The sequence below is a fragment of the Saccopteryx bilineata genome, chromosome 3, assembly GCF_036850765.1.
Source record: "Saccopteryx bilineata isolate mSacBil1 chromosome 3, mSacBil1_pri_phased_curated, whole genome shotgun sequence".
In the NCBI taxonomy this organism is placed as follows: Eukaryota; Metazoa; Chordata; class Mammalia; order Chiroptera; family Emballonuridae; genus Saccopteryx; species Saccopteryx bilineata.
In genome coordinates, this window is record NC_089492.1 from 273,196,079 (window position 1) to 273,222,526 (window position 26,448).

A 26,448-nucleotide genomic window follows, 5' to 3' on the forward strand; every position below is an offset into this window, starting at 1 on the left:
TTTCACTATAACATTGATGAGATGTATGGGAACTCAGGTCTTTTTTATATTAATTAGCCTATGGTAAAATCAGTTTCATTTTATGTTATTTCACTTAGAGTCACAGAACCTACTGATGACGTTAAGCGAGGACTTACTGTGCTATGCTAAGGTTTTACTGGCACTATCTCAATTTCAATGCTCAAACCCAAAAGGAACATACTATGATAATTCCCATTTTATAGATGAGGAAACTGAGGTTCAAGGGTGAAGTTTCTTCCCCCAGTCAAACACTGAGTGACAGAGGTAGGACTTGACCCCAGATCTGTCTGACTTTAGGGCCCTGCTTCTAATTGATGTGTTACAGTTTAGACATGACTTAGATACCTCTCCTCCTCTGTAACAGGGAAGAAGGCACAAGGTCCTTTGGGTGGGTGGGGGGTCTTAACAGAGGCAGTTAAAACAGGTTGGGGAGATAAGGAAAGTTCTAAGGTCATATCTGAAGAGAGAAGTTAAAGAAGTACAATGAGACCATTTTGGGATGAAGGGAAGTAGAGTCAAAGGTGTGACAATACTGGCCCCTGGGAAAGGGGACAGTCCACTTTACCATTTCTGGATGACTCTTCCCCTCACAGGCATTAATTCACTGACTAACTGTTCAAGAGAATCGTATCAAGTGTCTCTATGTGCCAGGCACTGTGCTGGGCCCTAGGGACAGAACACAAAGACAAGACAGACACAGAGCTGCTCTGAGAGAGTTTACTATTCAGTAAGGGGTACGACAAGAAGCAGACCACCCTGACTGGTGGTGGCGCAGTGGACGAAGCATCGACCTGGAACGCTGAGTTCGCCGGTTTGAAACCCCGCGCTTTCCCAGTCAATGCACACTAGAAGCAACTACTACTATGAATTGATGCTTCCCACTCTGCACCCCCCCACTCCTCTTTCTCTTATTTCTCTAAAAAAATTAATAAATAATATATTTTTTAAAAAGTAAACCAAAAAGTAAATAAAATAACTACAGATGGTGACTCAAGTTACAGAAGATATAGCAGGCCAGTGAGACAGAAAGTAACGGGAGGGGTCTCCTTTAGGATGATCAGAGAAGTGCTTCTGAGCGGGTCTCTTCAGCAGATCTCAGGGTAAGAAGTCCTGCACAGAAGAGCGGGGCACAGAGAAAACCAGCTGAGGGAACAGCAGTGTGACAGGCCGGAGGAGGCATGCGTCTGAGGTGGGGGGCCGGCAGGCCTGCACATAGCACAGGAGAGGACGTGGGGAAGGCGAGCAGGGGAAGCACTGTTCCCAGCCGAGCTTGCCCACAGACAACCGCTCTGGGCAGACTAATGAGGCTGGGGCTCTGCTGGAGGGAAGGAGTCAGGCCTGTGGAAGGAAGTGGTATGGGCAGGTGAGCATGAGGGGGGCCAACGTGCAGGGGGAGGCACAGGCCCCATCAACGCCTCTGGCCCTTACCGAATAAGCCCATCCTCAGCGGCACTCCAGAATGTGTTGGGCCACATGGGTGCTGTGGCGATGCGTTTCACCCGGTTTGTGTGGTCTCCAAACATGTGGATGGTCTCCTTCACCGTCAGGTCATGGACATGCACCTTTGAGTCAGCTGCCCCCGTGATCAAGATGCGGTCCCCGGCGTGAGGCAAGAACTGCTCCGAGAGAGTGAAGGAGAGATTGGCAGGTGGTGGAAGTAGGGTCGGCCAGGGAAGGACACTGGCCTGGATGTTAGAGCCCTCCTTCCCTCTCCGTATCAGATAAGAAAATGAGCCCATCCAAGACAAAGCCACAGAAAACTGTGGGCCTCAAACATCAGCCCTGAGGCCTAAGGGACAAAATCGGGGCACACACCTTTACTTTGCCAGGGTAGTCCTGACCTATGCCAAGTAGGACTACCTAAGGAAACTTTTTCCTCTGATTCTTCCACAGATTGAGTGAATGGTAATCAGAGCTGTCACTATTTACTAAGCACTTACCATGTGCTAAACAACAGGGCAGGCAGTTTATCTTAGTGATAGTTAAAATAACCCCTGACCAGTGGTGGCACATTGGATAAAGCGTCAGCCTGGGATGCTGAGGACCCAGGTTCGAAATCCTGAGGTAGGCAGCTTGAGTGTGGGCTCAGGACATGACCCCATGGTCGCTGGCTTGAGCCCAAAGGTCGCTGGCTTGAAGCCCAAGGTCACAGGCATGGCTGGAGCCCCCAGTCAAGGCACCTATGAGAAAGCAATCAATGAACAACTAAGGTGCTGCAACTATGAGTAGATGCTATTCATGTCTGTCTTGTCTGTCTCTCCTTCTCGCTAAAAACAACAACAAACATAAAAATCCCCTTTAAGTTTGGCACTAACATTCAGCATGACTATGTTGAAACTCAAGTCTGTCTGACTCCCATATGCTATACTGCCTCATGTCCACTATTTAAAAGCCTGGGGGTTAGCTAGTAAATCAGTCTTAACATGAAAAGAACTTTCAGTGTTTTAAGGGAGTGGGTGTTTTAAATTACTTCATGTATTTCTGGAGAACAATCTGGTAATAGGTAGCAAAGATAAAAACTATTTCTATTGTTTGACCCAAAACTTCTACTTCTGAAAAATAATTCGAAAAGAACAAGACCCTACTATTCTAATGAACTTGAGAACAAAATATTCCAAATGACATACAGTAAGAACAAAATAGTCACAAACATAGTTTGAATAATAATTTTTAAAAAGCATGCTGTTCTGGACAGAGACTTGACTTGGGGGTTGAACATAAAATACAATGCACAGAAGATGTGTTGTTGACTTGTGCACCTGAAACTTGTATAATTTCGTTAAACAGTGTCAGCCCAATAAATACAATTAAAAAAAAAGTATGTTGGTCTAACACCTCGTTTTGAGGAAGAAAAATATTTGAGTGTGGTGTTAGTTGGGTTCCTCTCTTCTTTCTTGAGTTCAAAAGACTAAATTATCTGTTTTGTGAATTGATGTTTCTAGCAACCCACAACAAGGCTGAATGGGTGCTGAGGAGGCTACTACTCTGCGTTTAAACAACTATTGTCCCACTTGACTTAAACGGTCAAGCAAAAGCAACAAGTCACTCTTCCCACATATACTTCTCTAATGGCTCACTAGGTCAAGGGCTAGATAAAATGTATGGAATTTAGCAAATTTTAGGGACAACTAGTAGTCTTTAATGCTGTTTGGAGATAGCATATGGTCCGTGCACAAAAAATAAACAGGCGAGCCTTGGGAAAAACTTGTGGCTGCTGCCACAGTCACACACTGTAGCTGCCACGAGGGGGAGCTCGTGGGTTAAATACAGAGGTGGGCAAAGTAGGTATATGATTGTATGTGAAAGTTTATTCCTGTATTATTATTAATTATTCTATTATTTTCCATATGAACTACTGTTAGCCTACTTTTCCCCATCCATGTAAGTATATCTAGTATTTTAATACCAGAAGAGAGAGGGCTTTCCAAAGGATATCCTCACTCTCATACATCCCTTACAGAATTTCAGAGCTGGAAAGGTCCTTAAAGGTCATTTTGTCCACCCTTAAACCTGGTAGATAAAGTTCCCAGAAGGCAGAACACCTCAGTGCGAGTACATTTACTACATCCTCAGAGGGCCCATTCTACCTTTTTCAAATTGCTCTAAGCCTTAGACAGTTCTTTCCTTCATCACACAGGCATTTGCTTCTGCGGCCTGATAGCCACTTGTCCTAGGCCTGCTCTCTGGTATTGAAAGGAACAAGTTTCATGTCATTTCTACGTAATAGGTCTTCAGAGGTCTGAAGACACTTATAAGTTCCTTTCTCAACTCTTCTCAGCTCAACTCCCCTCCACCAACCAATCAGCCGACACATTTTCTATGAAAGGTGGAACCTGTGCCAGGTAACATCAACCTTGTGGATTGGTACTTCCTTTTTTAAGATTAAAGGATTTATTCACTTGTTTATTTGTGGATCTTAGGGATTCCTTAGCTACTACCTTTTTACAGATGAGCAAACAGGCTCAGAGAGGTCAGGTCATCTGCCTGACCTCATCAACTTCATAGCTTCCAAGGGAGTCACACAGGTCTTCCTGTAACTAAATTCATGCTCAAAACCATACCTCCCACCATCACCACTCACATAAATACAAACTCATCTAGAGCTGGCCTCTTGGCTCTAAAAGAGGAAGTGGAATATGGAAAAGAGATAGGGTTTCAGGAATCACTGTTAGATGCTCAGATCACAAAGGTGTATATGACCCCATGGGGTTCATGGGACGCATATCCTGCAAACACAACCATGTATACAGCCCAGCCATCCTGTTCACTTGCTCTGTGGCTTATCCTGCTCACCTTGACAGAGAAGATATTTGCAGTGTGGCCTGTGTGCATGGAGAGCAGCTTCTTATGGTGCAGTGGGTCCCACACAATCGTGTGCTGGTCATCGGAACCAGAGGCCAGCAAGCTGGAAGCAGAGTGAGGGGTTTTGACCTTGCCTCAAGTTCGTGGACAATGTCTCTCTACCCCACATTCCCAAACAATAAGGAGTTAAGTCACACAGAACTTAAATAACAGTATATGTCACAGAATTTAAGGCTATCTTATAAATACTGGTCAATTCTCTTCTATTTGTCCTGAGAATTTGCCATTATTCCTTAAGTTTTGCATCAGCTTATCAAAAAGCAGGGTTTGGATGGTCATCCAACCTTCCATCAGTCTGGGCTTCCTTGTTTTACTGTGTGCTGATAATGACAGACTAAAGTACGCAGCAGAGAACAGCAGTCTCTTTTCACTTGGGTGTTCATTCCTTCGACCTAGGAAGAGGATCCCCAGCCTCCCACTCCCTTTCTCTAGCACCCCCTAGGTGCTCTAGCTTATACTTACTCTCCTTTCTCATTCCACTCCAGACAGTTGACACATCCTGAGTGACCCTGGAGGAGCGATGGAAAGGGACAAGAAGAGAGCCAGTTAGAGGTTCTCCTGGGGAACTCAACACCAAGAAGTGGAACTCAACACCAAGAAGCAGAACTGAAAGGTAAACTAACCTTTCCATCATCAATATTTTCCAGGTGCATGTGAGTGACCAGGACTTCATTAAACTGCCTGGCATCTTACAATATATAAAGCACTTTCATTTTCATGATCTTACTTGATACTAAACATCCCTGAGTCATAAAGGGCAGGTTTCATTGATCCCATTTTGCAGAAAAGAAAATTAAATTTCAGATAATAGTAAGTAATAGGAAGTGAGATACAAACAAATTTCTGCTCCTACCACTAGAAGGGACATGTCAACAGTCCTTCAAGGGACAGCCCCTCAACCACAGAAAATTTCCCCAGAGAAGCATCTGACCCAAGGGCAGCCAATTAATGAGAAGGCTGATCTTTGATCTTTCATCCATTTGGCATATATTTAATTTACCAAGCACTCACTGCAAGCCAGGTACTGATCAGATGGTGGAAGTGCAGCAGTCTACAAATCAAAGTCCCTGATCTTCTGGAATTTACTTCCAGTAGGTGGAGCCTTGAACAGTAAGGTACACTGGGCCAGTGTCTGGAGCTTGGGGATTTGAATTAAGAAACACTAGAGCAGGGGTCTCAAACTCGCGTCGCGGCCCATGGGCTGCATGCGGCCCGCCCACCAATTTTGTGCGGCTCACAGACTAATCAAACTTCGTGGATTAATCTGCGGGCCAGTCTGCGGCCGCACAAAATTGGTGGGCAGGCCGCATGCGGCCCGCGGGCCGTGAGTTTGAGACCCCTGCACTAGAGAGTGAGGCAGTTAACAAATGCTGAAGTTGAAAGCATGCACAGAGAGAAATCTGGAATTATGAGGAAACAGAATCCATGAAAAGCAGAAAGTATGGAGTGGCAGAAACAGGTCTTATATGGGAGAAGAAGAAAACGAGTCACTAGGCATTCCTACATACTGTTTTATTTCCTCAACCTCCCTCAATCCTATTGGTAACTTGATTTTCACTTAATTATCCCCCTGCCCAAATCAGACCATGTGTTTCAGGAAGGGTAAATCCACTGTTCTTTCCACAGTGACAGGGTCAGAAACTTAGTCCTAAGCCAAATTGAACATGGCATTCATTTGAGCGCAGGAATTGGCTCAGAAATGAGCCTGTGACCCCAATCAGATAAAAGGGGGACAGCTGCTGGGAGCTTCTGGGGAAGCAGTTTCCTCATTCACAGGAGAGAATGCTCGAAGTTCTGATGTGACACCTGGAATTGCCATCATGAGGGATGCCAGCCTGAGAGGGAAACTCACATAGAGGGGAAAGCCCAGCTGATGGAATCATAGAAAAATGAAGCCAGAGTGACCACAGTAACCAACTCAGATGTCTATTCTACTGGATTTTCACTTATGTGAGCCAATTAGTTCATTACTGTTTAAGGCCATTTGAATTGGGCTGTTACTTGTGACCCAAAATATCCTAACTGAAACTGATAATACTCTAACTCAGGGGTAGTCAACCTTTTTATACCTACTGCCAACTTTTGTATCTCTGTTAGTAGTAAAATGTTCTAACCACACACCGGTTCCACAGTAATGGTGATTTATAAAGTAGGGAAGTAACTTTACTTTATAAAATTTATAAAGCAGAGTTACAGCAAGTTAAAGCATATCATAATAATTACTTACCAAGTACTTTATGTTGGATTTTCGCTAAGTTTGGCAGAATAAATCTTTATAAAACAACTTACTATAGTTAAATCTATCTTTTTATTTATACTTTGGTTGCTCTGCTACCACCCACCATGAAAGCTGGAACGCCCACTAGGGGGCGGTAGGGACCAGGTTGACTACCACTGCTCTAGCCCATTCTTCAGGTTTCAGTTTATAGGCATTTTTTCAAGATGCCTTTCCTGTCGTGTAAATTTGGGAGGGAGCCATAGCCTTCCTGTGGGCTCCTACTGTCACACTGTGTTATGGCTCTGTGTTGACATGGTTGTATGCTTCACCAGACTGAGCCCTGTGGAAGCAGGCTTTTGTGTATTGTGTTCACTGTATCCCCAAGGCCGGGTCCAGTCCCTGGTACATACACCTGTTGCATAAATGAACAAATGAGTCCAGTGGAATTAACGGGAAGAATGAAGTGATATGAACAAATATAATTCCCCGACTATCAGTCAGAAAAGGCCTCTCCTCTGCCTTCTCTTTCCCCTTTGTTCTATAAAGATTCTCATCTGGGTTGGACCTCATTTCTTTCCAGGTTCTGAACTTACATACATTACAGACACATTTACTCTGTTTAAACTTCTCAGAGCACTTGCTGATCTGAAGCCTCTCATTTTCCCATGGCTTTGGTCACTCTTTCTGGGTTAGCATCATTTCTGTCATTGGCGTTCTCATTTTTTTAGCAGGCTGTAAATTACATGTACCTGGGCAGGGGGTGGGGTCAAATCTTGAGTCTGGAACTTCCCAGAGGTCCAAGGACCTGGAGAGACTGCTGCTAACTGAGGGCTTACAAAGAGCTAGGAACAGTGCTAAGCACTTGTGGTCAGCAGAACACTGACCCCCGCAGATGTCCATGTTCTGGTCCTCTGGAACCTACGAGTATGTCATGTTGGGTGGCAAAAGGGACTCTGCAGACGTGATTAAGGTTAAGGTCCTTGAGATGGACTGTCCCAGATTATCCAAGTGCCCAATATAATCACACAAGTCCTTAAAATCAGAGCTTTCTTGGCTGCATAGGATAGAGATGCAGGTGGGAAAGGGACTTAACCTGCTGGCTGTGAAAATGGAAAAATGGGTCATGAGTCTAGAAATGCAGCAGGCTCTAGAATCTGGAACTGCAACACAGTCCTGCCAAGACCTTGCTTTCAGCCTGGTTAGTCTTCTGACCTACAGAACTGTAGGATATGAAATTTGTGTTCTTTTTTTTTTTTTTTTACAGAGACAGAGAGAGTCAGAGAGAAGGATAGGCAGGGACAGACAGACAGGAACAGAGAGATGAGAAGCATCAATCATTAGTTTTTCGTTGCGCATTGCAACACCTTAATTGTTCATTGATTGCTTTCTCATACATGCCTTGACCGCAGGCCTTCAGCAGACTAAGTAACCCTTTGCTGGGGCCAGCGACCTTGGGCTCAAGCTGGTGAGCTTTTGCTCAAACCAGATGAGCCCATGCTCAAGCTGGCGACCTCGGGGTCTCGAACCTGGGTCTTCCGCATTCCAGTCTGACGCTCTATCCACTGCGCCACTGCCTGGTCAGGCAAAATTTGTGTTCTTTTAAGCCACTGTTAGTGGTAATTTGTTATGGCAACAATAGGAAACTAATACAGCACTCAATTATCTACATCCATTATCTTAAGAAACAGGAACCATTCTCATGGGTAAGAAAAACAATGTTCAAAAAGGTTATCTGCTATGATACTGTGATTTATAATAAGAAATATATATTTGATTTTCATCCCTGTTGCTGACATAAAGCTCCTAAAACACTTGGATTTTCCTAAGTAATAAGATCAATAAAGGTGTCTTGATAGTCATAACAAACCCCTGTCAACCACACCTGAGTTTATTAATAAGGTGAGTTTTGGAAAGCACCAAAGGATGGGAGCTGGTTGCTAGGGAACCAGACACATAATTGAAGGGCTAGAATTTTCTGCTCTAATCCCCTGACTTCTAGGAAAGTTGAACAGATCACCAATGGCTAGTGAGTTAATCAATCATATCTATGTAATGAATCCTCTATAAAAACCCAAAAGGACAGGGTTCAAAGAGCTCTGGGTTGATAAACCCATGGAAATTTGGGGAGAGTGGCATGCTCAGAGAGGGCATGGAAGCTCTATGCTCCTTCTCACAAACCTTGTTCCATGCCTCTTTCCTATGTGGCTGTTCTTGAATAATATCCTTTTATAATAAAATGGTAACCTAATAGGTAAAATCAATAAATATCTGTACTGCTTTCAATCCGCAGCTGGGAGTCTGCAGATGCAGAGGGTGAACTGTACACACTGATCTATGCCATTTTATATAGGGGACTTGAGTGTCCATGGATTTCTGTATCTGTGGGGATCCTGAAACCAATCCCCTGTAGTTACCAAGGGCAGTTAAGTTTTTGGGAAGTCAGAAGTTAAACACGGCCCTGGCCACTTGGTGCAGTGGTAGAGCATTGGCTAGTGTGTGGAGGTTCCAGGCTTGATTCCTGGTCAGGGCACACAGAAGTGGCCCTCTGCTTCTCCCCCCCTCCCCCCCCTTCTCTCTCTCTCTCTCTTCTCCCCTCCCCCGCAGCCATGGTTCATGTGAGCAAGTTGGCCCTGGTTGCTGAGGATAGCACCATGGCCTCACCTCAGGTGCTAAAATAGCTCAATTGCTGAGCAACGGAGTAACACCCCAGATGGGCAGAGCATCGCCCCCTATGGGGCTTGCCAGGTGGATCCTGGTTGGGGCACATGCAGGAGTCTGTCTCTCTGCCTCTCCACCTCTCAGTTGGTGGGAGGAAAGAAAAAAAAAGAAAAGTTAAACACGGATTTTCAATTGTGTTAGAGGGAGGGTTGGTGCCCTTAACCCCTTGCGTTGTTCAAGGGTCAACAGTATTGACAAAAAAGGTCTACCGGAAAGTTCTGTCCACTTTTGGAATAAAACAAAATAAAAATTTTTCTTACCGTCAATAAACTTTATTAAATAATATAATTGTCATTATTATTAATGATTTCTTGCCAGCGTGAGGGCAATTTGTATATCCCATTTTTGAAAAAAAATTTTTTTTTGTTTTTTTTTGTTTATTTTTTTACAGAGACAGAGAGTGACTCAGAGAGAGGGATAGACAGGGACAGACAGGAACAAAGAGAGATGAGAAGCATCAATCATTAGTTTTTCGTTGCATATTGCGACACCTTAGTTGTTCATTGATTGCTTTCTCACATGTGCCTTGACCACGGGCCTTCAGCAGACTGAGTAATCCCTTGCTGGAGCCAGCGACCTTGGGTTCAAACTGGTGGGCTTTTTGCTCTAACCAGATGAGCCTGCGCTCAAGCTGGCGATCTTGGGGTCTCGAACCTGGGTCCTCTGCATCCCAGTCCGATGCTCTATCCACTGCGCCACCGCATGGTCAGGCTTGAAAAATGTCTTATCTTTTGATGTGAAAAATTGAACCAGTGCTTGTTTGATATCCTCTTCATTTTTGAATTTTTGCCCTTCAAAAAATTTTGTAAGGACAAAAACAAGTGATAGTTGGAGGGTGCTAAGTCCAGGGAATATGGTGGATGTGACAGACAAGGTTCTGTAGCATTTCTTCCTTGTTGAATTCGTAAAAATTACAGTGGAGTAAATGAACTTTATCAGTAGCCATGGGTACACTATTGCTTCACACATAAGACTAATATGAATCAACCTTGTTTTAGTTAATTTACTACATCAGTATGTATACATTAAGTGATAAAAATAGAGAGGCACACATGCACCAAATAAATGTGCTTACGTGTCGAAACTTGTGATAGAAACAGACAGAACTTTCCAGTAGACCTTATATGAATAAAGGGCTTTATAAGTTACAGCATGTGTTTGAGAAGCTACTTTACAAGAAACAGTGTTGTGCTCGCTTTGGCAGCACATATACTACAAGAAACAGTGTTTAAGAGGAGTTATTATTGCCTTGATAAGTAAGGTTGGATGTACAATTTATAATCATGTTGAAGAACACAATGGAAGAAAATATGCCTATAACATATCAGAATTTAAAACTGGGTAAAGGCCCTAGCTGGGTGGCTCAGTGGTAGAGCATCAGCCCAGCATGTGGATGTCCTGGGTTCGATTCCTGGTCGGGGCACACAGGAGAAGTGACCATCTGCTTCTCCACACGCCCTCTCGTTTCTCTCTCTTGCACGCTCTCTCTTCCCTTCCTGTAGTCATGGCTCAGTTAAAGCAAGCAGGCCCTGGGTGCTGGGGATGGCTCCATGACCTCTGCCTCAAGTACTAAGAAAAGCTCGGTTGCTGAGCAACAAAGCAACACCCCAGTGGGCAGAGCATCGCCCCCTAGTGGGCTTTCTAGGTGGATCCCAGTTGAGGTGCATGCGGCAGCCTGTCTCTCTGCCTCCTTTCATTTCACTGAATAAAAAAAAAAAAAAAAAAAGTGGGTAAAAGTAAGGAGATAAAACTTGAAATTTTGAAGCAATTCAGAGGAGGCTACTGGAGAGGAAGAGACTTCTGTGTGCCTCCCTGCAACCCTGGAATGTTTGTACATAGAGTGAGCCTTGTGCACCAGGAACCTGGAGGATACAAAGTACATAGAGGAAGATCCTGCAATAAAAGTTCTAAATCTCATTTAAGTTCCAAATGGCAACCCAACTCTTAGTTCCTACTTAGCTTTATTAAATATTCATTATAATTGCTATGTATTGTAAGACCCTATACTGATTTAGGTAGCATGGTGTATGGGGAAAAAAGCAAAGGGAAGCATTTCATCACTGACGTTGCATAGAAAGAATCATAGGCACATAATAATAATAAACAGCAAATGGACTTTTAGTTGATTTACTACTGTTTTAACTTTTTTTTAAAAGATTTTATTTATTGGCCCTGGCTGGTTGGCTCACTGGTAGAGTGTCAACCCATCATGTGGAAGTCCTGGGTTAGATTCCTAGTCAGGGCACACAGAAGAAGTGACTATGTGCTTCTCCACCCTCCCCTTCTCTCTCTCTCTTTCTCTCTCCCTCTCCCTCCCCCTCCTGCAGCTATGGCTCAATTGATTTGAGCATGTCGCCCAGGTGCTGAGGATGGCTCCATTGAGCCTCTGCCACAGGCACTAAAAATGGCTTGGTTGAGAGCGGTCCCAAGTGGACAGAGAATTGGCCCCAGAGACAGGGTGGATAACCGGGTGGATCCCAGTTGGGGCACATGTGGAATTCTGTCTCTGTATCTCCCCTACTCTCACTTAAAAAAAAAGATTTATTGATTTTATGGGGTGGGGCGGGGAGAGAGAGAAGTATCAACTCATAGTTGCTTCACTTTATTTGTTCATTGCTTGCTTGTTGCTTGTCATATGTGCCTGAATGGGGCAAGCCCTGGGTTTTGAACTGGTGACTTCAGCGTTCCAGGTCGATGCTCTATTCACTTTGCCACCACAGGTCAGGCACTGCTTTAAATTCTTTACGAACTATATACCCCCTTATAGCCTGCACTGTCTCCACCTTAATTTTTTTCTCTCTCTCTTAAGTTTGAAGAAGGAGGGCAGAGAGACAGAATCTTGCATGTGCCGGACAGGGATCCACCTGGTATGCCACTAGGGGACGATGCTCTACCCATATGGGGTGTTGCTCTGTTGCAACTAAAGCCATTTTAGCGCCTGAGGCAAGGCCATGGTGCCATCTTTAACACCTGGGCCAACTTGCTCCACTGAAGCCATGGCTGCAGGAAGAGAAGAGAGATATAGAGAAGGCAGAGGGGGGAGAGTAGAGCAGCAGATGGTCATTTCTCCAGTGTGCCCTGACTGGGAATTGAACCTGAAACATTCACACACCAGGCTGACGCTCTACCACTGAACCAACCAGCCAGGGCCCTTAATTTTTTTATTAATTGATTTTAGAGAGAGAAACATTGATTTGTTGTTCCACTTATAGGGGGTCATAGGTTATGACACAGTTCGTTTCTACAACAGTGACATAACCCAAATTTTGGTGTAACTCAAAACATACCCTAGCTGCCTGACCAGACAGTGGTGCAGTGAATAAAGCGTTGTACTGGAACTCAGAGGACCCAGGTTTGAAACCCCAAGATCATTGGCTTGAGCATGGGCTCATCTGGCTTTAGCATGGGCTCACCAGCTTGAGCGTGGGGTCGCTGGCTTGAGCGTGGGATCATAAACATGACCCCATGGTCCCTGGCTTGAGCCCAAAGGTCGCTGGCTTGAGCCCAAGGTCACTGGCTTGAGCAAGAGGTCACTCACTCTGCTGTAGCCCCCGGTCAAGGCACATATGAGAAAGCAATCAACAAACTAAGATGCTGCAATGAAGAATTGATGCTTTTTATCTCTCTCTCTCTCCCTGTGTATCTTCCCTATCTGTCCCTTTCTGTATCTATCTCTGTCACAAAACACACACACACACACACACACACACACACACTAGCCTAAGTCACTTACCTATCCTAACACAGTTGTAAAATCATAATGTAGAATATAAAAACACAACTAAGCCACAGAAAAAGGAAAAGGACATAGATATACCATACTGTACACTGTACTGTGTATTCTTCCACTGCATGCAATCAAACTAGTTCACCCACATAGTCCGTAAGTACAAAGCTAGTGGCGTAAGCTGAAACACTCATGCCTCAATTTTTATTTATTTATTTATTTATTTATTTATTATTATTTTTTTTTTTTACAGAGGCAGAGATAGACAGGGACAGACAGGAACGGAGAGAGATGAGAAGCATCAATCATCAGTTTCTCGTTGCGCGTTGCGACTTCTTAGTTGTTCATTGATTGCTTTCTCACATGTGCCTTGACCGCGGGCCTTCAGCAGACTGAGTAACCCCCTGCTGGAGCCAGCGACCTTGGGTCCAAGCTGGTGAGCTCTTTGCTCAAGCCAGATGAGCCCGCGCTCAAGCTGGCAACCTCGGAGTCTTGAACCTGGGTCCTTCCGCATCCCAGTCCGACGCTCTATCCACTGCGCCACCACCTGGTCAGGCTCATGCCTCAATTTTTTAAAGTTTTTATGGGAGTGTCGTAAACTTGAACATATGTTGAGACTGTCATAACCCAAGGACCCCCTGTATTTATGCATTCATTGGTTGATTCTTTTTTTTTTACAGCAGACTGTGTAACCCCTTGCTGGAGCCAACGACCTTGGGTTCAAGCTGGTGAGCTTTTGCTCAAACCAGATGAGCCCGCACTCAAGCTGGTGACCTTGGGGTCTCGAACCTGGGTCCTCGGCATCCCAGTCCGATGCTCCATCCACTGAGCCACTGCCTGGTCAGGCATTGGTTGATTCTTGTATGTGCCCTGACTAGAGATCGAACCCACAACCTTGGTGTATTGGGATGATGCTTTAACCAAATAAGCTACCCAACCGGGGCTGTATTCCCCCCACCTTAGTATTCCACTGCTAGGTAGAATATCAGATATTAATATACATGATCTTATCGCTTCCTTTTTACAGGTAAAACTAAGTCTCAGATAATAAATAACTTACCCATGGCCACACAAGTGGTTAATATCAGAGCCCAGATGGGAACCCAGGTCAATATGACTCCAAAGTCCTTGGCTATGTTGGACTACCTCAAATGTCATCCTATTTCTACCTGTATTAAAAAGAGATCTCATTGCTACTATCACCTTAGAGAACTGTTTGGTAGTTTCATATAAAGTTAAGTGTGTATCTATCCAATGGCCCAGTAATTCCATTCTTAGGTATTTACTCCAGGGAAGTGAAAAGATTTGTCCACAAAAAAAATTGGTTTAAGCCTGACCAGGTGGTGGCACAGTGGATAAAGCATTGGCCTGGGATGCAGAAGACCCAGGTTTGAAACCCCAAGGTCATCCACTTGAGTGCGGGTTCATCCAGCTTGAGCGTGGGTTCACTGGCTCGAGTGTGGGATCATAGACATGACCCCATGGTCCCTGGCTTGAACCCAAAGATCGTTGGCTTGAAGTTCAAGGTCGCTGGCTTGAGCAAGGGGTCACTCGCTCTGCTATAGCCTCCCAGTCAAGGCACATATGGGAAAGCAATCAATGAATAACTAAGGTGCTGCAGTGAAGAACTGATGCTTCTCATCTCTCTCCCTTCCTGTCTGTCCCTATCTGTCCCTCTCTCTGACTCTGTTACACACACACACACACAAAAAAAACAAACAAACAAAAAACAACAACCTAGTTTAAGAATATCTATAGATGCTTTATTTTTAAAATAAACAGGAGAATGGATCATCAATAGGAGAATGGAAATACAAAATATAATACATCCATACAGTGTATCACTATTCACCAATAAGAAGAAACAAACTATAGTTATGTGCAACAACATGGATGAAACTCAAAAAACATGCTAGACAAAAGAAGCCAAACACTCACAAAAATACACCATAAAATTCTATTTACACAAAGTATAAGAACGGGCAAAAGTAATCTATGGAGACAGAAGCCAAAAAAGTGAATGCTCTGAGGTAGGAGGGTTGACTGCAAAGGGTACCATGGGAACTCTCTAGGGAGACGAAAGTATTTTCTATCTTGCTGTGCGTGGTAGCTACACAAGTGTCAAAACTCATCTAACTCAATACTTGAGATATGCACTTTATTTTTATGTAAATCACTCCTCAATAAAGAAAGAGAAAAAAAGGTAGTAATAACAATAGTAGTAGCTAATATATACTTAAGCACATTCTCACCATGTACAGGGACAATATTGTGTCCTCCTATATGTTTTTAGTTAATCTTTACAACCACCTTGTGATAAAAACACCCTGATTATTCTCATTTTTCAGATTGTGTAAACAGTATAGCCAAAATATAAACCCCTGTCTGATAGATTCTAGAGCGTGGCTCTTAATCATGATGTCACATACTGCCTTTTTAATTCTGGGATGTCTCTCTTAAAACTTATATCTTTGCTCTGTGCCTGACAGTATTGTACTAGCTTAGAGAGTGAGTCAGACAGACACATCTCTGGTACTCACAGAGCTAATGATGTTTTGTTTTCTCCTCTGTTTCTCCAAACTTATAACATAAGCCTTTCCCCATGTTATTATGATCTCCTCATAAGCATCATTTCAAATGGCTACAGACTATTCTTCCAAAGCTTAAACTGTATTTATTTCTTTTTTTAAAATTTTTTTATTTTTATTTTTTTATTTATTTTAGAGAGGAGAGGGAGAGACAGAGGAGAGACAGAAGGGGGGGGAGGAGCTGGAAGCATCAACTCCCATATGTGCCTTGACCAGGCAAGCCCAGGGTTTCGAACCGGCGACCTCAGCATTTTCAGGTCAACGCTTTATCCACTGCGCCACCACAGGTCAGGCAAACTGTATTTATTTCTACCTTAGTGTTGTACATTTAGGTTAGTTCCAATTTTGGTGAGTTAATACGTTTTAAACATCCAGTGGGAATAAAACATTTACAGGTGATTGGGTGGTCCAGACTAGACACAATATCATGTTTTTTTTGCACTTGACTAGATATATACAGAATCTGTGTTGTAATCTTAGGTATATCCTATGCTACTCAGGAGTTCAGATAAGCAGTCACGGTATAGAAAAGTGTATTAAAATGGGAAACATTAGCCCTGGCTAGTTGGCTCACCCGCTCAATGGACAGCATCAGCCCGAGGTACAAAGATCCTGGGTTCAATCCCTGGTCAGGGCACACATGAAAAGTGACCATCTGCTTCTCTACCTTCCCTCTCCCCCTTTTCCCTCTCTTCCCCTCTCACAGCCAGTAGCTTGGGATTGGTTCGATTGTTGGCCCCGGGCACTGAGGATGGCTCAACTGGTCTGAGCATTGCCCTATGGCACTGAGGATAGCTTGGTTGGATCCCGGTCAGGGTGCATATGGGAGTCTGCCTCACTATCTCCCCTCCTCTCACCTAAAAAGAAAAGAAACAAACAAACAAAAAAAGCCAGCAAACAGGTGTCAGGCTGGCCATAATTTGCTGACCCCTAATTTAGGAATAGTCTTGCCTGACCAGGCGGTGGTGCAGTGGATAGAGCATTGAACTGGGATGCAGAGGACCCAGGTTCGAAGTCCTGAGGTCACCAGCTTGAGCGTGCACTCATTTGGTTTGAGCAAGGCTTGCCAGCTTGAGCCCAAGGTCTCTGGCTTGAGCAAGGGGTCACTCAGTCTGCTGTAGCCCCCCTGGTCAAGGCACATACGAGAAAGCAATCAATGAACAACTAAGGTGCTGCAACAAAGAATTGATGCTTCTCATCTCTCTCCCTTCCTGTTTGTCCCTATCTGTCTCTCTCTTTGACTCTCTCTGTCACACACACACACACACACAAAATAGCCTTTCAATCTCTCACAGAGTTGATCTCCCTTCTTTTTCTGAGAGTGATTACTCAATGAATTTGGTATCTGATTTACTTTTCTAAACTAATATTGTAAAAAACAAAACAAAACTCTGACAAGTCTTTGTTAGAATCAGGTTACACTGTGAAACTGCCTTAGTCTACCAAATATTTTCAAAAAGAAACCAATCTAGTTTGACCTGACTTGTTTCCAGTGAATTTATATTCAAATTAATTAGAAACAAAAGCAAACAAGCAAGATTGTGAAGGAGAGATATATGTTTATTACTTGTTTAAGGAAAATATTAAGAAAATAAGTAAGGCAAGAAAATAAATACTCCAAGTCCAGAACTATTGGTTTAACCCTTTAAAAAAGTAGTCACAGCCCTGGCCAGCTGGCTCAGCAGTAGAGCGTCAGCCTGGTGTGTGGAAGTCCTGGGTTAGATTCTCAGTCAGGGCACACAGGAAAAGCAACCATTTGCTTCTCTACCCTTGCCCCTCCCCTCTCTTTCTCTCTTCTTCCTCTTCCCCTTCTGCAGCCACGGTTCCAATGATTTGAGCAAGCTGGCTCCTGGTGCTGAGGATGGTTTCATGGCCTCACCTCAGGCACTAAAATAGCTTGGTTGCCAAGCAATGGAGCAGCAGCCCCAGATGGGCAGGGCATTGCCAGGTGGATCCAGGTAAGGGCACATGCAGGAGTCTATTTCTCTGCCTCCCTTGCCTCTCAATAATAATAAAAAAGCCTGACCAGGTGGTGGTGCAGTGGATAAAGCGTCGGACTGGAATGCAGAAGACCCAGGTTCGAGACCCTGAGGTCGCCAGCTTGAGTGAGGGCTCATCTGATTTGAGCAAAAGCTCACCAGCTTGAGCAAGGGATTACTTGGTCTGCTAAAGGCCCGCAGTCAAGGCACATATTAGAAAGCAATCAATGAACAACTAAGGTGTTGCAACGCGCAATGAAAAACTAATGATTGATGCTTCTCATCTCTCTCCGTTCCTGTCTGTCTGTCCCTGTTTATCCCTCTCTCTGACTCTCTGTCTCTGTAAAAAAATAATAATAATAAACAAAATAATAATAATAAAAATGTAGACGCATTGTTGAAGTAAAAAGAATATGATCTATGGAGCCAGACAGGCCTGATATAAATATTAATCGCCTGCCACTTATGTGACCTTGGAAATGCTGGTTTTTTTTTTTTTTTTTGGTATTTTTCTGAAGCTGGAAACGAGGAGAGACAGTCAGACAGACTTCCGCATGCGCCCAACTGGGATCCACCCGGCACGCCCACCAGGGGGCGATGCTCTGCCCCTCCGGGGCGTTGCTCTGCTGCAACCAGAGCCACTCTAGCGCCTGGGGCAGAGGCCAAGGAGCCATCCCCAGCGCCCGGGCCATCTTTGCTCTGATGGAGCCTTGGCTGCGGGAGGGGAAGAGAGAGACAGAGAGGAAGGAGGGGTGGGGGTGGAGAAGCAAATGGGCGCTTCTCCTATGTGCCCTGGCCGGGAATCGAACCCGGGTCCCCCGCACGCCAGGCCGACGCTCTACCGCTGAGCCAACCGGCCAGGGCTGGAAATGCTGTTTTATTCTCCTTATTTGTAAAGTGAGATTCCTTTCCTCACAGTAGAGTGGGAAGAAAGCCTATGACAGAGCCATAAAAAAGACCAACATAAAGGCCAGGTGGACAAAGAGTATGCAAAAGGTATCAAGAAAGAAACTAGAGCAGTAGGAAGTAAAACAGAGAAGGTGATGCCTCAGAACTCAGATGAAGAAAGCTACATGGAGGAAGTGCCCAGTACTACCAAATACTGCTGGGTCAAGCAAGGTGAAGACTAGGAAGTGAATATTAATTTAGGTCAAGGAAGCTACAACAGTAACTTTGGCAAGAGGCATTTTGTGGTGTGTGGTATAGATAAGTAGAAGTGGGCTGAGGGATTACAGTCATGTGCCACATAACAATGTTTCAGTCAATGACGAGCCACAGTGATATATACCATATAGTCTAGGTGTATAGCAGCCTATACCATCAACGTTTGTGTAAGCACATTCTAGTATGTTGCACAACGACAAAATGGCCTAACAACTCATTGTTGAGCATGTATCACTGTCATTAAGCAGTGTATGACTGTATTAGGAAGTGAGGAAGTGACAATATTGAGTACAGACTACTCTTCCAGTCTGGCCAAGAAGGGGAAGAGAAGTGGAAAGTTATAGCTAGATGTGGACTTGGCATCAAGGAAGGACTTTCTTAGATTAAAGAAGCTTGGGCATGCTTCATCCCAAGGGAGAAGAATCAGTAGGGAAAGGGAAAGTTAGAGACATAGGAAAGCTAAGAGATCATCTGGGGTTGGGGTTCTGTCAGATGAATGTTGCAAGAGAATGACTGTAGTAATGAATCATAGATTCTCAGGGGGGTAGGGAAGGAAGTAAAGACATGAGGTAACATGTAAGGAGAGAACAGAGGTTTTACTGGACTTGGAGGACTTGAGGATGAAGAATCATTGAGGCATGACAGATATATATACTCTCTTTTCACTTACCAATATATCTTGGAAATCACTCATGTCAGTTCATAGAGTTCTTTTGCACAGCTGCATAGCCCTTTATTGTGTAGATGAACCAAGATTTATTCAATGAATTCCCATGTATGGATTCTTGAGTTGTTGCCAATATTTTGCAATTACAGAAATACCATAATAAATAACCTTGTGCATATGCATTTTATTATTACTGGTGATGTGCCTTCAGGGTAAAAACCTAGAAGAGGGAGTTTTGGCCAAAGAATAAATGTACAATATATGTGGTTTTATTAGATATTGCCAAATTTCTGTCCATGAGAATTGCACCACTTTGCCTTCCCAGTAGCAATGCATGAGAGTGCCTGTTTCTCTGCAACTCGGCAACAGACTGTGTAGTTAAGCTTTTGAATTTTTACCATTCTGACAGATGAAAAATGATACTGAACATGGTTTTAAGTTACATTTCTCTTATGAGTAAAATGGAATCTTTTACGTATGTTTAAAGGCTATTTTAATATTATTTTTGTCAATATTGGTATAAGAAAGGAGGGAAAATAACAATTTATGTATGTACTTGCATATTTTTGCAAACACAAGCACGTAATAGATAAGTAGAAACTAATGATTGGTCACCTCTAATGGGTAGAGAAAATGCAGTGATCCTTCTCTGGACCTTTTACTTTAATTTTTTACATTTATTCATTTTTAGAGACAGAAAGAGAGAGAGAGAGAGAGAATGAGAGAGAGAGTGAGAAGGGGGGGAGGAGCAGGAAGCATCAACTCCTATATGTACCTTGACCAGGCAAGCCCAAGGTTTCAAACCGGTGACCTCAGCGTTCCAGGTTGATGCTTTATCCACTGCGCCACCATAGGTCAGGCTAGAGCAGGGGTCTCAAACTCACGGCCCGCGGGCATGCGGCCCGCCGAACAATTTTGTGCGGCCGCAGACTAATCCACGAAGTTCAAAATATTTTGGATAAAATTAAGTAAGCCTAGGGGCCTACTTGTATTTTTCATTTCTCTACCATCCTAGCTAGATATTAGCTTAGTTAACAGCAGTTGTGATGCAAACTACAGTTTCTGGTCGTTCTGTGACACTGAGTAAACTGCATGTACAATTGTGCTTGTTGTACTGATTTTTTTTTGTTTTCAACTGCAGTGAGAAAAGTGTTGCGTTAACAGTTGCCTTTTGTAGACCTAGTGTGGCCGGCTGAACGGCTGTGATCTTGCTCTGCGGCCCACATGCTGAGTTGAGTTTGAGACCCCTGGGCTAGAGTTTTTACTTTTAGTACAAAGTTGAGGTTTTGCACATTCAAAAATCAACAAAGATGGGGAAGGGATGCCAACTAACTGAAGTATTTTTGAACACAGTACTTTAACTATATGTACTGTATTTTCCCATGTATAAGATGTATCCTTTTCCAAAAAATTTCAGTCTAAAAACTGGGTGTGTTGGCCCTGGCCAGTTGGCTCAGTGGTAGAGCGTCGGCCTGGCGTGCAGGAGTCCCAGGTTCGATTCCTGGCCAGGGCACACACGAGAAGCGCCCATCTGCTTCTCCACTCCTCCCCCTCTCCTTCCTCTCTGTCTCTCTCTTCCTCTCCCACAGCCAAAGCTCCATTGGAGCAAAGTTGGCCCGGGCGCTGAGGATGGCTCCATGGCCTCTGCCTCAGGTGCTAAAATGGCTCTGATTGCAGCAGAGCAACGCCCCAGATGGGCAAAGCATCGCCCCCTGGTGGGCATGCCGGGTGGTTCCCGGTCAGGCGCATGTGGGAGTCTGTCTGACTGCCTCCCCGTTTCCAACTTCAGAAAAATACAAAAAAACAAAAAAACAACAACAAAAAAAAACTGAGGTGCGTCTTGTACAGTGGTTGTAGATTTCAAATGCCATAGATGTAACTGAGGATGAGGCAATATATGAAGACAGTGATTTGTCATCAGACACAGATGAGGACAAGCTCATGGGTGGAAGTTTTGAGTGTTGAGAAGTTCTATGAATTTTATGATGAATAAAACTTGAGTTCAATAACTTTATGTAATACATTTTTTTTTCAATTTTTGGGGCCCCAAAATTAAGATGCATCTTATATATGGGAGCATTTTATACATGGGGAAATACGGTATAAATTCTTTGACCGTGTATATTTTAAAGACAAAATAAACTTTAAGGAAATCTTAACTGAACTCTAGGTAGTAGATTTGTCATTCGTAGTGATATTGCTGTAGCAATTCTATATTTTGTGTATATTGTAAAATTCAGCAAATGAGCAACTATATCAGTGTTGATCATCCTTAAAGTCCTGCTCACACTTTGATTCATTCTATTTCTTTCACTTGTGGAATTTCTTGGTACTCTGCACACCCCCCAAAAGCAATCACAATCACAACTCACTTTCATTGTTCCAATCTATATGCTGCTCACTGTTCCCAAACCAACAACTCCAATGTATACCTCTATCCTGAGCTCAGACCCAACTATTCCAACTACCTATCAAGATAGCATTAGAGGCCCTGGCCATTGGTTCAGTGGTAGAGCGTCGGCCTGGCGTGCAGGAGTCCCAGGTTCGATTCCTGGCCAGGGCACACACGAGAAGCGCCCATCTGCTTCTCCACCCCTCCCCCTCTCCTTCCTCTCTGTCTCTCTCTTCCTCTCCCACAGCCAAAGCTCCATTGGAGCAAAGTTGGCCCGGGCACTGAGGATGGCTCCATGGCCTCTGCCTCAGGCGCTAAAATGGCTCTGATTGCAGCAGAGCAACGCCCCAGATGGGCAGAGCATCGCCCCCTGGTGGGCATGCCGGGGGATCCCAGTTGGGCGTATGTGGGAGTCTGTCTGACTGCCTCCCCGTTTCCAACTTCAGAAAAATACAAAAAAAAAAAAAAAAAGAAAAAAGCACTAGACAATACATGACCCACAGATCCAGACACCTCTAATCAAGCTCATCATTTTCCTATTCCTTCTCCAGTGCTCCCTAATTCAGTGAACAATACTACCGTTTTCCCTGCCACTCAAGCCAGAAACTTGACTTTCTTCCTTGACTCTCTTATCCTAACTTTCTACGTTCAGTCACCAAAAGTTCTGCTAATTCTACGTCTTAAACGTTTTCCTCTCCATCCAAATTACCATTATTTTAGTTCAGGTGACCCATCACCTCTTCCTGGATCACTATTGCTGCCGCTTAACTGGTCTGGCTGGCTCCAGTTTAGTCTTTGGCAATCTTCATTTTAAAGCCAAGATTATTTAAAAAAAAATTCTGTATGTGCCCTGACCAGGGATCGAATCCACAATCTCTGTATATTGAGATGATGTTCTAACCAACTGAGCTATCTAGCCAGGGCAGCTAGTGCCTTTTTTTTTTTTTAATGTATTTCCCCTTTCTTTTCTTTTTTTTCTTTTAATGTTTATTTTATTGACTTTAGAGAGAAGGGAAGAAAGATAGTGTCAGGAACATTGATCTGCTCTTGTACATGCCTTGACTGGGGATCAGACTGGCAACCTCTGTTCTAACCAACCAATCCACCTGGCCAGGGTCAGTCTATGACTTTCTAAATAAACTTTCACTACAATTAAAAAAAACTCAAAAAAACAAAAACAGTGAATCATTCTAAATGTTAACGTTCATTATGCAATATTGTTGACATTTGTTATTATCACCAGAGCTTTCATCAAGAAAATCTTTTAAGCCTGACCAGGCAGTGGTGCAGTGGATAGGGCATCAGACTGGGACGTGGAGGACCCAGGTTCAAAATCCTGAGGTTGACGGCTTAAGCGCAGGCTCATCCAGCTTATGGGCTCACCAGCTTGAGCACAGGGTTGCTGGTTTGAGCATGGGATCATAGACATGACTCCATGGTCCCTGGCTTGAGCCCAAAGGTCACTGGCTTGAAGCCCAAGGTCACTGGCTTGAGCAATGGGTACCTTGCTCTGCTGTAGCCCCCCAGTCAAGGCACATATGAGAAAGCAATCACTTGACAACTAAGGAGCTGTACTGAAGAACTGATGCTTCTCATCTCTCTCCCTTCCTGTCTGTCCCTCTCTCTGACCCTGTCAAAAATAAATTTAAAAAGTCTTTTAAGTACTGAAAAACTATCAAGCTTAGGTAGCAGATACATGTTTTCCCATATTCTCTTTCTTTTTCCCTTTTTTTACTTAAAAGTTCAAATATTATCCTGGGCAACAAATATAGTCAGTAGCTTTTCTTGGAGTGACAGCTCATATCATTCATTCTCAAGAAAATGTCTGCCAAATACACACATTTAATAACTATAGCTTTCATTTACATCTTTCTTTCAGATGTTGTTCCATGAAAAGAGTGGATAGTTGAGTTTGCAACTCAAAAAACTGCATAAGTGCAAGGGGAGGGTGGGAGATATGGAGGAGGGCATGGGAGATAAATAATGATGAACAGAGACTTGACATGGGGTGGTGAACACACAAATATAGTATATAGAAACTCATAAAATTTGTTAACCAGTGTCACCTCAATAAAGTCAATAAAGAGGGAAAAAAATTGCACAAGTACTTTTCCTCAAGACAACCCTCACAGTTCAACATGCAGCAGCAGTACTTTATTGGCACCTCCCATCCCGTAATACAGAAAAGTAAAGAGACGAGTACTTACAGGTTGAAGTTTCACAAAATTAATAACTTTCACTGCTTCACATTAAGAATATTTTAAGTAGCCTGACCTGTGGTGGCGCAGTGGATAAAAGTGTCGACCTGGAAATGCTGAGGTCGCCGGTTCGAAACCCTGGGCTTGCCTGGTCAAGGCACATATGGGAGTTGATGCTTCCAGCTCCTCCCCTCTCTCTCCTCTCTCTCTCTCTCTCTCTCTCTCTGTCTCCCTCTCTCACTCCTCTCTAAAATGAATAAATAAAATAAAATTAAAAAAAAAAATTAAAAAAAAGAAAAGAAAGAATATTTTAAGTAAATCTGGATATTTTTGTCACTTTATGTGCATGGGGTAAAGAATTCAATGACAGTTTGATGCTATGTCTTAGTATTACTGTGACAGTAGTTTGACCCAATGAATTCCTTTGTAAGAGTCATGGGGATCCCCAGGGGTCTGCACACCACACTTTGAGAACTGCTATTATAGATTATCTGCATGTCAATGATTCTCCAGTTTTTCTCCCAGTCTTTGCCTCTCACCTGATATCAGACCTCCTGGACCCTGTAACAAAGCCAAATGTCTTTGCTCAATTCAAAGATCAAGTCTCCTGCTTCAACTCTGCAATCCAATCGCACCAGCCTTCCCCATGACTGTGCTCCGTCAGTTGTTCTGTCCTGTTCCTATATAAGCAACCCCTTCTGCTCTCATCAGCATAAACACGCTCTAGTATTTCTCCCCATTCTTACAAATCTCTCCTTTAGGGGTCCCATTGGCCCCTCCAGCTACCACCCCATATGCTTCCTTTTATAAATAAAGTTGTTCAACAGTTATCTATATAATTCAATAAAGCTGGGAGAAAAACAAAACAAAATGACTTTGAAGGGAGGAAGCAAGAGAAATAAAAAAGATGTCATTTGGCCTTGGCCAGTTGCTCAGTGGTAGAGCATCAGCCCAGTGTGTGAACATCCCAGGTTCGATTCCCAGTCAGGGCATACAGGAGAAGCACTCATCTGCTTGAGAAGCACCCACCTGCTTGAGAAGCACCCATCTGCTTCTCCACCCCTCCCCCTCTTACTTCTCTGTCTCTCTTTTTCTTCCCTTCCTGCAGCCATGGCTTGATTAGAGTGAGCTGGCCCCAGGCACTGAGGATGGCTCCATGGCCTCCACCTCACACTCTAAGAAGAGTTTGGTTGCTGAGCAACAGAGCAATGCCCCAGATGGGCAGAACATCACCTCCTAGTGGGCTTGCCAGGTGAATCCCTATTTGGGTGCATGTGGGAGTCTGTATCTCTTCCTCCCCTCTTCTCACTGAATAAAAAATTTCTAAAAAGATGTCATTCTTCCTCCAATCTCCTGAAATGACTCCCCATTGGTTAATGCCAAGCAGAAGAAGAAAGAGGACAAAGGAGAACACCGATATACCTGAGCAAGTCAGCTGCCCGGGTGGTGAGCTGAAGAAAGGTGAAAAGTAGATGTACAGAGGAAAGAGACGAAAACTTGTCAAGTTCACTCTTTTTACTGCTTATATTTTATAATTCCTTTCATCTGGGGAAAATGTTTGTTATAAATAAATAAATAAAAAGAAACTTCCATTACTTTCTAAAACAAGAAAAAGATAATTGTCTACACTTATTGCTGTTTCTTCACTTCCAATTCACCCCTCAACCCTCCAAAATAGCATCTATCCCCACTATTCCAATAAAACTACACTAGTCAAGTCCACAGTCATTGTTTTGTCCCCATCTGACTCAGCCTGCAGAAGCACGGAGTACTACCAAACACTCTTTTCTTTTCTTTTTAATTTTTTATTTATTTTTTACAGAGACAGTGAGTCAGAGAGAGGGATAGACAGGGACGGAGAGAGATGAGAAGAATCAATCATTAGTTTTTTGTTGCGCATTGCAACACCTCAGTTGTTCATTGATTGCTCTCCCATATGTGCCTTGACCGACCGCAGGCCTTCAGCAGACTGAGCAAGCCCCTGCTGGAACCAGCGACCTTGGGTTCAAGCTGGTGGGCTTTTGCTCAAACCAGATGAGCCCACGCTCAAGCTGGCGACCTCAGGGTCTCGAACCTGGGTCCTCTGCATCCCAGTCCGACGCTCTGTCCACTGTGCCACTGCCTGGTCAGGCAAACACTCTTTTCTTGAAATACTTTCATTAGTTGGCCTTTACACTCTCTTCACTTTGTTTCCTTTCTACTTCATTGATTACTCTTTCTTAGTTACCTTTTTTTATTTCCTTAGCTTGTAATTAACTTCTGAGAGCTGGAATGCCTTGGACCCTATTCTCTAAGGCTCTATGGACAATTGAAGTCTCCAGATTTCTCCCTAGAGTCTGGAGCTCTCTCCCAATTGTACCTGCCATTGCCACCAAGCTATCCAACAGGCTTCCAAATCTAACAGATCCAACCCC

At 43.8% G+C, this 26,448-nt stretch overlaps 1 protein-coding gene across 2 annotated transcripts in view; it reads right to left on the reverse strand.

The window, feature by feature from the left end:
• Positions 1-26,448, reverse strand: part of WDTC1 (WD and tetratricopeptide repeats 1) — a 64,654-nt gene that overhangs the window by 15,720 nt on the left and 22,486 nt on the right. For both annotated transcript variants that reach the window (XM_066269959.1, XM_066269958.1), the window contains exons 4-6: positions 4,846-4,892; positions 4,315-4,426; positions 1,450-1,637 (exon numbers count right to left, since the gene is read on the reverse strand). In XM_066269959.1, the coding sequence (XP_066126056.1) occupies positions 1,450-1,637; positions 4,315-4,426; positions 4,846-4,892 (347 nt within the window). The remainder of the gene's footprint in view (positions 1-1,449; positions 1,638-4,314; positions 4,427-4,845; positions 4,893-26,448) is intronic.